General features: G+C 48.2%; 1 protein-coding gene across 1 annotated transcript; it reads left to right on the plus strand.

The window, feature by feature from the left end:
- The first annotated feature begins 1,088 nt into the window (after positions 1-1,088).
- On the plus strand, positions 1,089-13,176 carry CCT7 (chaperonin containing TCP1, subunit 7 (eta)). Its single transcript, XM_009584121.1, has 11 exons — positions 1,089-1,231; positions 2,639-2,745; positions 3,196-3,321; positions 3,979-4,031; positions 5,066-5,237; positions 7,449-7,613; positions 8,740-8,928; positions 9,529-9,626; positions 10,330-10,462; positions 11,571-11,777; positions 12,652-13,176. The coding sequence occupies exons 1-11, from the start codon at positions 1,204-1,206 to the stop codon at positions 12,874-12,876; spliced, it is 1,503 nt and encodes a 500-aa protein (XP_009582416.1). The 5' UTR covers positions 1,089-1,203; the 3' UTR covers positions 12,877-13,176.
- The last annotated feature ends 41 nt before the right edge of the window (positions 13,177-13,217 follow it).

Consider the following 13,217-nt stretch of genomic DNA (forward strand, 5'->3'; position numbering starts at 1 on the left):
CCCCGCCCCGGCCGCACGGCCCAGCTCCTCCCCCGGCTGCGGGTCTCCTTCGACTCCGGCGCTTCCCAGCTCTGAGCCCCGTTGCTGCTGCTCAGGAGCAAGCAGGCTGCGGCACAAGGGCGGTGTGTCTGCCTCTACCCTGATTTTTTTGGGGATGCAAGGGTTTCTTTTCCGTTGAGATCTCTGCTCTGGTGGGTGCGGAAGAACTCGGTATGTGTTCTTCCACAAGATCTTTCCAGGATTTAGGGAGGCCTGACTGTGATCCTCACACCTCTCTTCTACTTACACATCAGACCCTCAGCACCAGCTTTCTCACTCAACAGTCATAGTATAATTTTGCTTTTTGCCCCCAGGTGGTTGTTTAAAATTGGGTGCCTCACAGCCTTTGGCTGTGTTTGGGCTTTGAGCTTTGCCTGCAAGGCACGTTTGGTTCGCTCTCTGAAAAGTGCTCTGGGAGCACCGTGAGAAGCCCTTGTCTGCTGTGGCCTCTGGTACCTGCCATCTCCAACACAGCTGGGGGCAGCTTGGACTCTGATTTGAGGAGTGATGGGGAAGGGGCTGTTGTGCCTGTTCTGCTGACCATCTTGCTGGCATTATAATAAAAAAAAAAAATCACTGATCCGGTTGCAGCACTCGTGCAGTTCCCCGCTGTCTCAGTAATTACTGCACGTATTGTCTTCTCCAGTATAGCATCGAAACCAGAACTTTGCTGAAGTGGGCATGGTGGTGTTGAGCTGATGGTTGGACTCAATGATCTTAGAGGTCTTTTCCAACCGTAATGATTCTATGATTTTATGAACTGTGCTGTATGGAGAAAGCCTGCTAGTTTTGGGAACAGTTAGGGTATGGTCCCAGAGTGTGAACTGGAGGCAGTTGGGTGAATTCCAGTTACACTGTGGGAGCAGTGGGAGATGGAAAGCAGTTAGATCATGTGAAGACAGAGAAATTTGAAGGAGGCTGTAGGTTTTGCTCTCGGTCTTTTTGCGTGGAGGTAGCTTGCTGGGCTGTGTGAGAAGTTAGCTCCAGGTTGTCTGCAGGCTGTTGGGATTGGAGTAACGGCTCTGCTGTGGGTTCTCTCTTCAGCCAACACCAGTTATCCTAAAAAAGACGGACACTTCGCAGGGGATCCCCCAGCTCGTCAGCAACATCAATGCCTGCCAGGTTATTGCAGAAGCCGTGCGCACTACCCTGGGACCTCGGGGCATGGACAAGCTCATTGTGGATGACCAGGGTAAGCACTGGGCAGTGGCCTCGCACAGCCATGTAGAAAAGTGACTCGGAAATAATCTCCAAGTGCAGTGCACGCTGGCAGCGTGCGTATTTATTCATCTCTTCATATCAGCATTTGCATATATGCATACTTCAACTTCCTCACCCCATACTAAACTCTTACAGTAGAGGTTCAGCCTCTGTCTCAACGTTCAGTTTAACACCTTGACTCTGGCCTCGGCTGTTGAAGAGAAGATCATTAACGGAACCAACCTGAGGAACCACCTGTTTGCTGCCCACTAGCTGAGTTAAGGCAGCTGTGGCCTTTATTGTGAGGTTGGGTAGATCCAGGGTTAGTGGGACTGAATATGAGAAGATCCATACCAGAAAGGAGAAACTATGTCTTAAACCTGGTCTTCAGCTGTCCCTGACCAGCTCTGTTTGTTTATTTTTTTAAATGAGGTTCATAATATGTGTGGAGTTACTCAGCACTTCTTGTGGCTGAGCGTGAGGTCAGTGGATGTTACTGGGTTGATTTTTTTGGGGTGATTTAGGGATGAGACTTGCCCCCCTTCTGAAAAGACTTGTATGAAGTCACCAAACAAATATATTGTTTGTGTGTTTTTATTGCTGGTTCTGCAGGGTGGGGTGGAAGGTCTTAGTATTGTCTTTAAATAGTTTTTACAAATAGGAACTGTAATAACTTGTATTAAAAAGGATAATTGGATTTAAATTTACCTGATGACTACTATGATTGATTTCTAGTCTCTTTCTTCAGTGAGTGTCAGACTAGAATATCTCTTTTTAGCTGTCAGGGGAGGCTATTGAGAAGTAAGAGGGAAATGAATTTAAAGCCCCTATTAATTGGTGTGAAGAGTTGTTCTGCACTCAGACTAAATTCACTTAATCTGCTCCAAAAATGGACTAAAAAGATGCTGTTAATATGGAATGGAGGCACCTGCTGTGAAACAGCTGTTCTGGGCTCTCCCTCTCCATGGGGATGGCCCCTTCACTTTCCTTTTCAGCTGATTTATAGTTGTGTATCTGGCTGTAGGAGTATTAAAATATTGTGGTGATCACATCTCAAATCACATAGGAGAAAAAAACAGTCATTTGGCTGAAGAAAAATGACTTTCAAGTGGAAATTTGGGATGAGAGGCTGTGGTTGTTTAGACATAACAAAATTCACAATGATGCAGGACCAGGGCTTGGTTGGGGAACACTGTAGCGTAATAACAGGTTGGGGACACATTTGACCTGAAAGGTGAACTGGTGAAGCACAGTGAGACTGGCTGGTCTGAAGTTAGTGTTGTATTAACGTCACTCTGAGGTCTGAAAAGCTCTCTTGGGTGTTGGGGTGCCCTTTCAGAGTGACCAGGGCTTTACTTGCGGCAGTCGAGTTTGACTTCCTTTTGTACATCAATCCTAGGCAAAGCCACTATCTCCAACGATGGTGCCACCATCCTGAAGCTCCTCGATGTTGTCCATCCGGCTGCGAAGACATTAGTGGACATCGCCAAATCTCAAGATGCGGAGGTAGGAGGGTAGCCTGGCTGCGTTCCGCAGCATAACACGCAGCAGCAAGCTTGCTCCCGTCAGTGGTTGTGTGGACTTCGTATTAATGCGTGGGAATTGCTCATGGAGTCCTGGCATTTGTTCTGGTTTCTTTATTGATGCCTTCTCTTTTGTGATAACTTTCAAATCTTTTATACTATTTCCATCAGGTTTGATGGGGGGTTTGGAAATTTCAAAGATACAAAGTTCACATTTCATGAACATAGGTGACTGGGAAATGAGACTTCACCCTCAAATGGGATGTAGTCTGAACCCAGCCCTTCTTAACCACTAAAGAATCCAGCCACAAATCTGTGAGCAGAGAAAATGATGACATCTGATTTCCTCTAGAAGCCCTTGCGTGGTTTTGAAGCTGCTGTCACAGTGGCTCTGCAGTGTGTGGGTGACACAGAGCGTTTCCTCTCCGTGCAGGTTGGTGATGGTACCACCTCTGTAACTCTGCTTGCTGCTGAGTTCCTGAAACAAGTGAAGCCCTACGTGGAGGAAGGCCTTCACCCTCAAATCATCATCCGTGCCTTCCGCACAGCAACGCAGCTGGTAAGGCAGCGCTGCTTGTAGCCGAGGGAGGGCTCGGTTGCTGTTGCAGAGCTGAGGAGTTTATTGGGCTCCACCAGAGTGTCTGGGGAGAGGCATTCTGTGCCAAAGAGGAAAAATAACACACTTCCAGGCAAAATTCAGTAAGAAATGGGCGTGGGGGGTAACAGTAGCGATCTCATGATGTCTCACTGCAAACATCAGCTGCCTTCTCTGGTGTCAGTGAGCTGTTATTACCAGCTAGTACCTCTTGAGTGCTATTGCGTCCTTTTTTCTTCCAAGGAAGAATAAATAAGTGGGAAAATTCCTTTCCCATTCTTCTGATCGCTGCTATTCCTTGATAAAGAGTACGTCTCGTGAAGCGCATCAGTCCCATTAAGCTGAACTTTCTCTGGAGGTTAACTCCTTCAGTAGCCCTTTGGTTCCCCAGATCTCCACTGAAAACAGCAGAGCAGCTCCGAGCCTCTTCCCAATCCTCTTAAACTTATGTTGGTGTGTTTCTTAGAATAACTGTACTGGAAGGGGTGGAATAGCTTAAATGCTTGAAACTTCAGTGATGCTGAAGTAGGGAGTAAAAGGTAACATAAAATACAAAGAGAAAAGTTGGGAGATCTGATCAGCCTGAATCATTAATCCAACTGTTGGCTTGTGTTTTGACAGGCTGTAAACAAGATCAAAGACATTGCTGTTGCAGTGAAGAAGGAAGATAAAGAGTAAGTTTCCCTTACAGATGACCTGGTTGTGTAGCTGGGCTTCAGTTAGCTGGTGTGAGGGCATTTCTGACTTCTGCTGTGGCTCTGGCTAAGGTCTCGAGGCCGGGCCGAACAGCTGCGGCCCCACACCGGGGTTATTGAGCTTTCGGAGTTTCCTGCTTCTCCGGCGGAGATGCCGTGCTCTCACTTGGGCTGCAGTGAATTATGTAGGCCAGTGTCTTCCAGTGCATGTGGAGGAAGCTAGGTACCAAAATAAGTGGCCTGATTTCTATTTTCCAGTGGTGGTGGTGACTTGCAGCTTTTGCTGCAATCAGTGGCAGTGTTAAATGCTCAGCGCTTCTCTGAAAATCAGATCACTTTTTAGCTGTTGAATACATGAAGTTAGATAGCTAACAGCAGTAAGGAAATTATCCGTTCAAGTGAGGTGAGAATACTAGAGTTCACTTTGTCCCTGCATTTTAAGCTCTTGTCTGCTTGATCTGACCTTACTAATACTGCAGTAAAGCTTCAAGTTGAACTGTGTAACCATCTTAAATAAACAGAAATGACTTGTATCCTTTCTACTGTCCTGTGATGCGAAATACAGTAGTTCTCGTGGTCAATAGTGACTTGGGTGATAGAGCCTGGGAGTTGGATCCATATTTCCCTGGTGTCCCTTGTATCATCCACTCTGTTACGTCATACATTACCTGAGTTAATACTTAGAGAATGTGCCACCTTTAGAGGGTTTCAGAAACTTGTTACTGCTTCTGGATGAAGGAGAGGATGCTGAGTCCTCCTGTTTTGCTCAGGCCTGTGGTGTCTAAAAGCCAATCGACCTGGTCAGTGCTAGTCTGATGCTCGGGTGCTAAAATGGAGAATCGTACGTTGACAGTCTGGGCTTTGATGTGTGTGCCTTGCTTTCCCCGTAGATAGAAGGGATCTGATCTTTGCCTCTATCAGAGTGGATTAATCACGCCATACCCGGTGTTTTGTGAGCTTGTGAAAAGCAACGGCAAGTGAACAAGACCTTGTTTTCTCTTTCTTTCTTGCAGTGAGCAGAGAAGCCTGCTGGAGAAGTGTGCAGCCACAGCCCTGAGCTCTAAGCTGATCTCCCAAAGCAAGGAGTTTTTCTCCAAGATGGTCGTAGATGCTGTCATGATGTTAGACGATTTGTTACAACTCAAAATGATTGGAATAAAGAAGGTGCAAGGAGGTGCTTTGGAAGTAAGTTCTGTCAGAGCCTGTCCTGAAAGGATAGGAGATGGCGATCACAGCTCCTTTGAGGGGTTGGTTAGCAGAAATGCAGCCTGGCTTGATAATGCCTGTTCGGGAATTACCCCAGCGAAACAAAGCAGTTGATGAGAGGAAGAAAGCTTGGCGAGTAGAGCTGGATTTCTTTTCTGTAGGTAGAGAATCTGTTTTTTTTGAGCCAAATACGCTCCTTATCTTGCTGCCCTCTGCAGCGAATGTTGTTACGGATACAAATTCATAGAATCATAGAATAGTTTGGGTTGGGAGGGACCTTTAAAGGTCATCTAGTCCAACCCCCCTGTCGTGGGCAGGGACATCTTCAACTAGATCGGGTTGCTCAGAGCCCCGTCCAACCTGACCTTGAATGTTCCCAGGGATGGGGCATCTACCGCCTCTCTGGGCGACCTCTGCCAGTGTCTCACCACCCTCAATGTAAAAAAATTCTTCCTTATATCTGGTCTGAATCTACCTTCTTATGGTTTAAAACCATTCCCTCTTGTCCTGTCGCTACAGGCTCTGGTAAAAAGTCTCTCTCCGTCTTTCTTGTAAGCCCCCTTTAAGCACTGAAAGGCTGCAATAAGGTCTCCCCGGAGCCTTCTCTTCTCCAGGCTGAACAACCCCAACTCTCTCAGCCTTTCCTCATAGCAGAGGTGTTCCATCCCCCTGATCATTTTGGTGGCCTCCTCTGGACCCGCTCCAACAGGTCCATGTCTGTCCTGTGCTGAGGACCCCCGAGCTGGAGGCAGCACTGCAGGGGGGGTCTCACCAGAGCAGAGCAGAGGGGCAGAATCCCCTCCCTCGACTTGCTGGCCACGCTGCTGGTGATGCAGCCCAGGATACGGTTGGCCGCCTGGGCTGTGGGCGCACATTCTGTTTATATCTCTGCAAATAATGAGATTTTTTTTTTTGTGGGAAGTTTTTGTTACTTCTGGAACCAAAAGCCATACAGTCCTGGTTGCATGCATAAGTACCGGCTTGGGAAAAATGCAAAGAAAACCTTGTGAAGGAGCTGAGGTAGTGGGCAGGGCAGATGGGCTGTGTGATTTATACCACAGTGCTGGAATACCTGTCGTGTACAGGACTGCACGCGGGCGTGTGGTAGGGAGTTGTTCTCGGGCTGTGGGACAGCTGATGTGTCCATACTCTCTCCTGCCTGTGTATGTTTGGCCTGTCGCTTGGGACCCTTCTGCTGAAAAGTAAAGCCCACCACGGTCTCTGTGAATTATCATTCTGTGGCTGTTACTGTCTGTAAACACTCTGCATGAGCATTTTCATCGAGAAGAGACATTATAATTACACCATTATCTTGCCCAGACAACTAATTTAGTGAATTAGGAATGTTTCAGCATCTGTTTTTGTGGTGTCTGGGCCTGCTGGTATTGTGCGCCTTGCAGAAATTGGTCCCCTGGGGAAGATGTCTCCTGTTCTGAATAAAAGCGGCTCTCCCTACTCCGTATTGTTTGGCCCTTGTATTCTACTGTCAGATTCCTTGGAGACCTGTACGAGGATGGGGCAAATAATTTAGCACACTACTTTTCAGGGTTGGCTTGTGAGAGATCCTGGGTCATCTCACCCTGTCAGCTAGAGCAGAGAAGGTCTGTGCTTGTCCTAGCTTAGGAGGGACAGGGACCCTCTGGGCTTCAGCGGCTGGGCAGAGCCAAGTCTGCAGTGTGTGGTTAGATTCTCATGGGGTAAGAGACTTAGATGCTGATTTCTCTCCCAGCCATGAAGTCAAGAAGTTCACTTCAGGGGGCAGTGTTGGGCAGGGCAGTCCTGCTGCAAAACGATCCTGGAGGTGGTGGAGCTTGGAAAAACAAACCAGGGCAACAAAACCCCCAAGTGTGGGGCTGTGGATGAGAAGTATCTGTCTTCAAAGGGTAGAAATGGGAAAGACATCAGAGAGAGAACAGATTGCTCCATCCCTTGATCTTCAGACTGTGTATAGCATCTTTTGCTGCGGTGTCTTGAGGGGTGGAAAGGAAGTGATAGAAGCTGGTTTTGTGAACAGAGAGAAGAAAATATTTGCTGCTTATTTTCTCTGAAAGTGGGTTAATCAAAGGAGACAGCTGTTGGTGAGTGCTTTGTAAATGAGGACTCTGAAAGCAGGGAGTCTCCTGTGGGAGTTATTAACCCTGTTGAGGAAACCTTGGGAGGCTGAGCCTAACACAAATCCCTGTCTTCAAGGACTCTCAGCTGGTGGCCGGAGTTGCCTTTAAGAAGACATTCTCTTACGCTGGGTTTGAAATGCAACCCAAGAAGTACCAGTCTCCCAAGATCGCATTGCTGAATGTGGAGCTGGAGCTCAAAGCCGAGAAGGACAATGCCGAAGTCAGAGTAAACACAGTGGAGGTAAGAGCCGAAAGGGGAGTCTCCTCCTGTCCCGCTTCCTCATACCCACAAGATGTGGTGGCTGCTTGAGAGCCAGAGGGATAAATGGGATTGCCTTCTGCACACCCTTCCCCCCATGAAAATAGCTGGTGGGTTACGCTGCCTCGTTTGGGAGAAGGGTATGGCAGACTTTGAATTACAGCAGGTTTAGGGCATGCTTCTGCTCAATTGTCAGAAACTCAGTTATGCCGTGGTAAGTCGTCAGCTGTGTGGTGACTTCTTTACGCCTAACAACTGGCCTTCCAGGGAAAGCTTATTAAGCATTGCTTTAAATGCTGGAAAAGCCTTTGCATATTTAAGCAAACAAGGTAGCCATTTGGACAGTAGTTCTCTTGCCCTCTTGTTAAAATACCTTTATGAAACATGGTCATTGTCTGACACCTTCTTGGAGAGTACCGCAACGTTGCATGCATTTGGTTCCTGCATAGTTGTGATATCTAAAGATCTCTGGGTGCTTTGCTTTCGGGGTCTTGGCCCCACTGTGATCTCAGTAAAGGTTTCCTTAAAGTTCCCCCCTCTGCCGTGGTGAACATGGTGGGTCTTTTCTGTTGTAGTCCGCTGCTGTGTGTGGCGTTGCTGTGTGCTGCTGTAAGGTTTCTCAGCTTTCTGTGGCTGTTTCACTGACAGCTAGAACACGGCAGGCTCGTGCTTGTGGCTGGTCAAGCCTGGGCATGCTGGTAAAGCAGGGGGTTTCTCAGGATCTGTGTTTTTCCTCTGTGATAGATACTGTAAGTCTCTACACCCCGACATCCATGCACAGGTCTGTAAACACCTCTCAGACATCAGTATAATCCCTTCTTCCTCCTTGTGCTCTCTCTTGAGCTGTCGCTGCCTCTCTGTCAGTTCATCCAGCCCCTTTATCGACTCGGTTCTGCTGCTGGAAACATTTTAACAGGCATGGCTTTTTGGCATAAAATGGAGTGACCTAAAATCACCTATGAGTCTTGGAAAGCAGTTGTCTGCCGGGGCTGCAGAGAGCAGCATCACTGCTGCCTTTGTTTTAGACGAGCTCTCCCTTTGCAGGCGCTGCGGGATGGCGTTTGCAACCCTTTGTAACGTGAGCGCTTTTCTCTCTCGTCCCTGCTAGGATTACCAGGCCATTGTGGATGCTGAGTGGAACATCTTGTATGACAAGCTAGACAAAATCCACAAGTCGGGAGCCAAAGTCGTCCTCTCCAAACTTCCTATCGGTGATGTGGCTACTCAGTACTTCGCGGATAGAGACATGTTTTGTGCTGGCCGTGTCCCGGAAGAAGATCTCAAGCGAACTATGATGGTGAGCTGCCTTGTTTCAGAATAAAGACTTTTGATTTAGTTTTAGCAGTGCCAAGCTGGTCATTCCCAAACAGGGCAGCAATCGGTGACTGAACACACTGTTCCTTACAAAGATTTAAAATGAAAATCGCATAATTTTATTGCCAATGTGGTTATTATGTAAAGTTGCCATATACTGACAAAGCTGTTCCTTGATGGAACGAACAATCGCACACTAATTGGATCTGCATGGCTTTTTTGTTTCTCTGATGTTGTTAATTGCCTCGGTAGAGGTTTATTTTCCCTAGTTCTTGCCTGTTCCATCGTGAGTGGTTTTTTCCTAAGCTTTCTTTGTGTAGCTGCTGGACTCTAGCGCCTGTGAGTCAGCACTTAGAAGAAGCATAATCTTATTTTGCTGTCGAGGATTATTTCTGATGTTGGTAGCCTGCCTAGATGCATGAGATGGGAGGAAAGTAGAAGGTTTTTTTCCTGAGTCTGGCCTGCAGGGTGGTTTTGCATCAGCTAAAAGGCCAGGCTGTCTCTGAAGGGTGGGAACCTGCTGGGCAACTTTATCTTGTTTGTCAGTGTTGGTAATGCCACGCTTCATCTCCTTTCTGCGCAGGCCTGCGGCGGTTCCATTCAGACTAGTGTCAATGCCCTGTCAGATGATGTTCTGGGCCGATGCGAACTCTTTGAGGAGACTCAGATTGGAGGAGAGAGGTAAATACACCAGCTGTGAACCTGTAGTCCTGTGTAAATGCTCCAATATTAGTTTGAAAAGTTAGGGTCTGAGCATTGGCAGGTTTGAGCGTCTCTCAAGGTGATGGTGTGAAAAGAAGATTGCGTTACTGCTGCTTTTTATGAGGCTAAGGGAGGCAGAAGTAAGCTTTCATCTAAATCTTACCTGTTTTATATGCTTTTAAAAATATGTATTTATTCCCTAATGCCTTTTAGAAAGCATAGTGGTATTCTTTCATTCATAACTTAAAAGCAATGCATTTTGGGGTTGATGATGGCACTTGTCTGATGTCCCACAGTGCGCTATCAGTGCAAATGAAGCTGGGTACTATGTAATGGGGTTCTTCCTGTCGCTAGAGGAGAAATCCTCTTTGGGGCTGTCTGCTAACATCTGCTGTGTTCCTGCCAAGTGAAAATGAGAGCACTGGTTCAGCACAAAGCCCTAGCAACAGGAAGAGAGTGGATTTTCCTGGGTCAGCTTGAATTTCACTTGTATATTGCCTGGCTCTGCGCCTTCTCAGCTCAAGATCTTGATAGGGGCACTGCGTAGGGTGAAACTGCTGCAGTCGTGCATCTGGCTTGTAAAGAACTTCTGTTTCTATACTGTTGTATTGGTGCAAAGCCCGTTGAGCAGCAGCACTGCTTCTCCGTCACCTTAACCCTTCTTGTGTTGTGCCATTGGCAGGTATAACTTCTTCACAGGCTGCCCGAAGGCAAAGACTTGCACGATAATCCTGCGAGGGGGTGCAGAGCAGTTCATGGAAGAGACGGAACGGTCCCTGCACGATGCCATCATGATTGTCAGGAGAGCAATCAAGGTAAGGACCAGTGGAGATGCCTCCCTGCTTGATTGGCGCTGGGGTTGTTGATCGGACCTGGCACAGCTGTAACTCCTTCTAGAAACCTTTTTCACACACCAGTGTTTGGCTTAGGTCTCTGGGGGGAGACCGGGAGCTCTCAGCTGGTAGAATGGAGTGCGCAGAGGGGCAGCATCTGATTGATTAACTCAAGTGCTGTTCCGTGGCCAAAGCAACATTGTGTCTGCAGTGTTGCCAACTGCTTTTCAGGCACTCCTGGTTTTTGCCTTCTCTCTAGTACAGTCATAACTTGCTGGGTTGTGGTGTGTTCTGTAAACACCTCCATCCTAAAGGGAACATAACATTTTGGGTGCATCGGGTAAATTTTCAGTAGATTTGAATAGCAGGGTTGATCTCATGTGCGTGTCAGCACCTGTTAAAGCCACTTGTTCCCTCTCTTGGTGACCAGCCTGAGGGGATAACTGTCCCCTGGCTGTGAAGGTAGGCTGGGAACACCAAGAGAGAAGTCTGAGGCATGTGTGAATGTGAGCTCTGCTTGTGGAGTTGCTGGTCCTGTGTGAGAGATGCTGTCTTAACTGCGGGTGTTTCTGGGTTCTGCATAATAACGTGTTTATGTGGTGTTTTCTGGTTAAAAACAGCTTTGAGGCTGAGCGCCCTGAGGGGATGGGAAGAAGCATGTCAAGATTTTTGGAACTGTTTTGCTTTTAGAAAGAACATCCTGATCTCCCTACTGAAACAAATAGGGAGGGGAAAAAATAGCAGAACTTGGCTGCAAAGTGCTGCTGCAAATATCTTTAATTTTGAATGCTTTACAAAAGTGAGGGAAACTTGCCCAGCACAAGGGAGCTGTGATCCCTCCCCTGGTACAGCGTCCCCAAACCACTTCTTTATCTTGTGCACAGCTGGAAAGAGCTGTCGGTAGCTGCCACTGGAGGTTCTTGGCCTGTTTCTGAAGCTCCCAGCAAAGCTGGCAGGCGCTCCCAGGGATGGCAGCAGCCTGGGCTGTAGTTTCCTCTGGGCCTGGTGTGTCTGCATCACCCTGATGTGCAACACTTGCAGGAAAGGAGGCTTCTTGGAACGAGAGTGAGAGTTTCCCCTCTTCTTTCAGAACGACTCAGTTGTTGCTGGCGGTGGTGCGATAGAGATGGAGCTTTCCAGATACCTCCGGGACTATTCCAGGACCATTCCAGGCAAGCAGCAGCTGCTGATAGGTGCTTACGCTAAAGCCCTCGAGATCATTCCCCGCCAGCTCTGCGACAATGCTGGCTTTGATGCCACCAACATACTGAACAAGCTCCGAGCCAAGCACGCGCAGGTGGGTGCCCACCTTTGAACCGAGGGCTGTTAGGGAGAACCAGCAGTGTGTGTGATTTATTTCTTTCTTCTTTTTTCTTGAGTCTGACAGAACCAGTGTAAGTCAGCTAAGCCCACGTTAGGCTTGTGTCCTCTTTGATTAAATGCAGTGTTTTGTTTTCAGATCAAGTGTGGGCTTGGTGCAGGTTTCTATAAAAAGAAATGATATGTTTCTCCTTTGATCACAGCTGTTGGGTGACTTCTAGAGCTGGGAGTTTTGATTTGCTTTTTAAAAATGCAACATTTGTCAGGAGGGAGGCTTCTATATTGAACATTAAAGTAATCAGAGTACAGAATTTGGCCGAGACGTGTTTTCCAGAGAAGCTGCAGACTGAAGTTCCTGATTGCTTGCGATCGTTTCAGATCTTGTGAAGCGCGTGTGTGCATGCACACGCAGTCCTAATTTGGGCAGTTAGAGGTTGCCCCTTGGCTTCTCTCAGAAGCAGCTGCTGCTTTGTGGGGTCACTCCCACCACGTTTCATCCTGCTGATGATTGTGGAGTTCGGAGGAATGTCCCGAGATGAGCGGCTGTATCTTGCAGCTGTGGGTAGGGGAGTGAGACAACAGGGTAGTGGAAGTCAGTCCTGTAAGGCTTCTACAGCTTCTTTCTGAAATGGAGCACACTTCCTATTTTATGAGGCTTCTGTTTGCCTACAACAAAGGCTTTTTGGTTTTTTTTTTTCCTTTGTGTTTCCCTCAAATATTCTTCCTTCATACAGTAAGGTCCAGTCTCTGCCTCTCCCTGAACGTTTGCATGTCTTTGCTTCCCAGTGCACTGGCCCCGAAGTCCTGACCAGCCCAATAACGAGACCCTCTTCCCTCTTCTCTCCCACCAGGGAGGTATGTGGTACGGCGTGGACGTGAACAACGAGGACATCGCCGATAACTTCGAGGCCTGCGTGTGGGAGCCGGCCATCGTGCGCATCAACGCGCTGACGGCAGCCTCCGAGGCCGCCTGCCTTATCGTCTCCGTGGACGAAACCATCAAGAATCCCCGTTCCACCGTGGACGCTGCACCCAGCGGACGGGGCCGGGGGCGAGGCAGACCCCACAACCACTGAGACCCCGCTCCCCGTCGGCATCGTGACGGGGGCTGGCGCTCTCCTCCAATGCGCAAAGTGAAAAAGAATTGATTTCTAGCTTAATTAACGGGCCATTTACCAGATGGTCATTTTGAGGGCTCACAGGCAACCGCTGGCCTTGTTTAATTAGAGTCAAATCTTGGCCTCGGCAGTGGCCACCTCCTGCGAGATGCCCTGCCCCGACATGTCCTGCACAGCACTGATCCCCTTAGGCTCGCCTCGTCCTTCCGCTTGGAAGCCGCGCTGAGCGGAGCCCTCTTCAACGCTGGCAGGTAGTGCAGCGAGTGTGGGGTTTGTTCGTATTTATACTCTCTTTTTTT

Source organism: Fulmarus glacialis, unplaced genomic scaffold, assembly GCF_000690835.1.
Source record: "Fulmarus glacialis isolate BGI_N327 unplaced genomic scaffold, ASM69083v1 scaffold11348, whole genome shotgun sequence".
In the NCBI taxonomy this organism is placed as follows: domain Eukaryota; kingdom Metazoa; phylum Chordata; class Aves; order Procellariiformes; family Procellariidae; genus Fulmarus; species Fulmarus glacialis.

What these genes read in the sequence shown, in the direction of transcription:
- CCT7 (XM_009584121.1), top strand. Translation starts at nt 1,204, where the DNA reads ATGGACAAGCTCATTGTGGATGACCAGG. An exon ending in GCTCATTGTGGATGACCAGG is followed by an intron (nt 1,232 to 2,638) that starts GTAAGCACTGGG and finishes CATCAATCCTAG; the next exon opens with GCAAAGCCACTATCTCCAAC. An exon ending in TCCGCACAGCAACGCAGCTG is followed by an intron (nt 3,322 to 3,978) that starts GTAAGGCAGCGC and finishes GTGTTTTGACAG; the next exon opens with GCTGTAAACAAGATCAAAGA.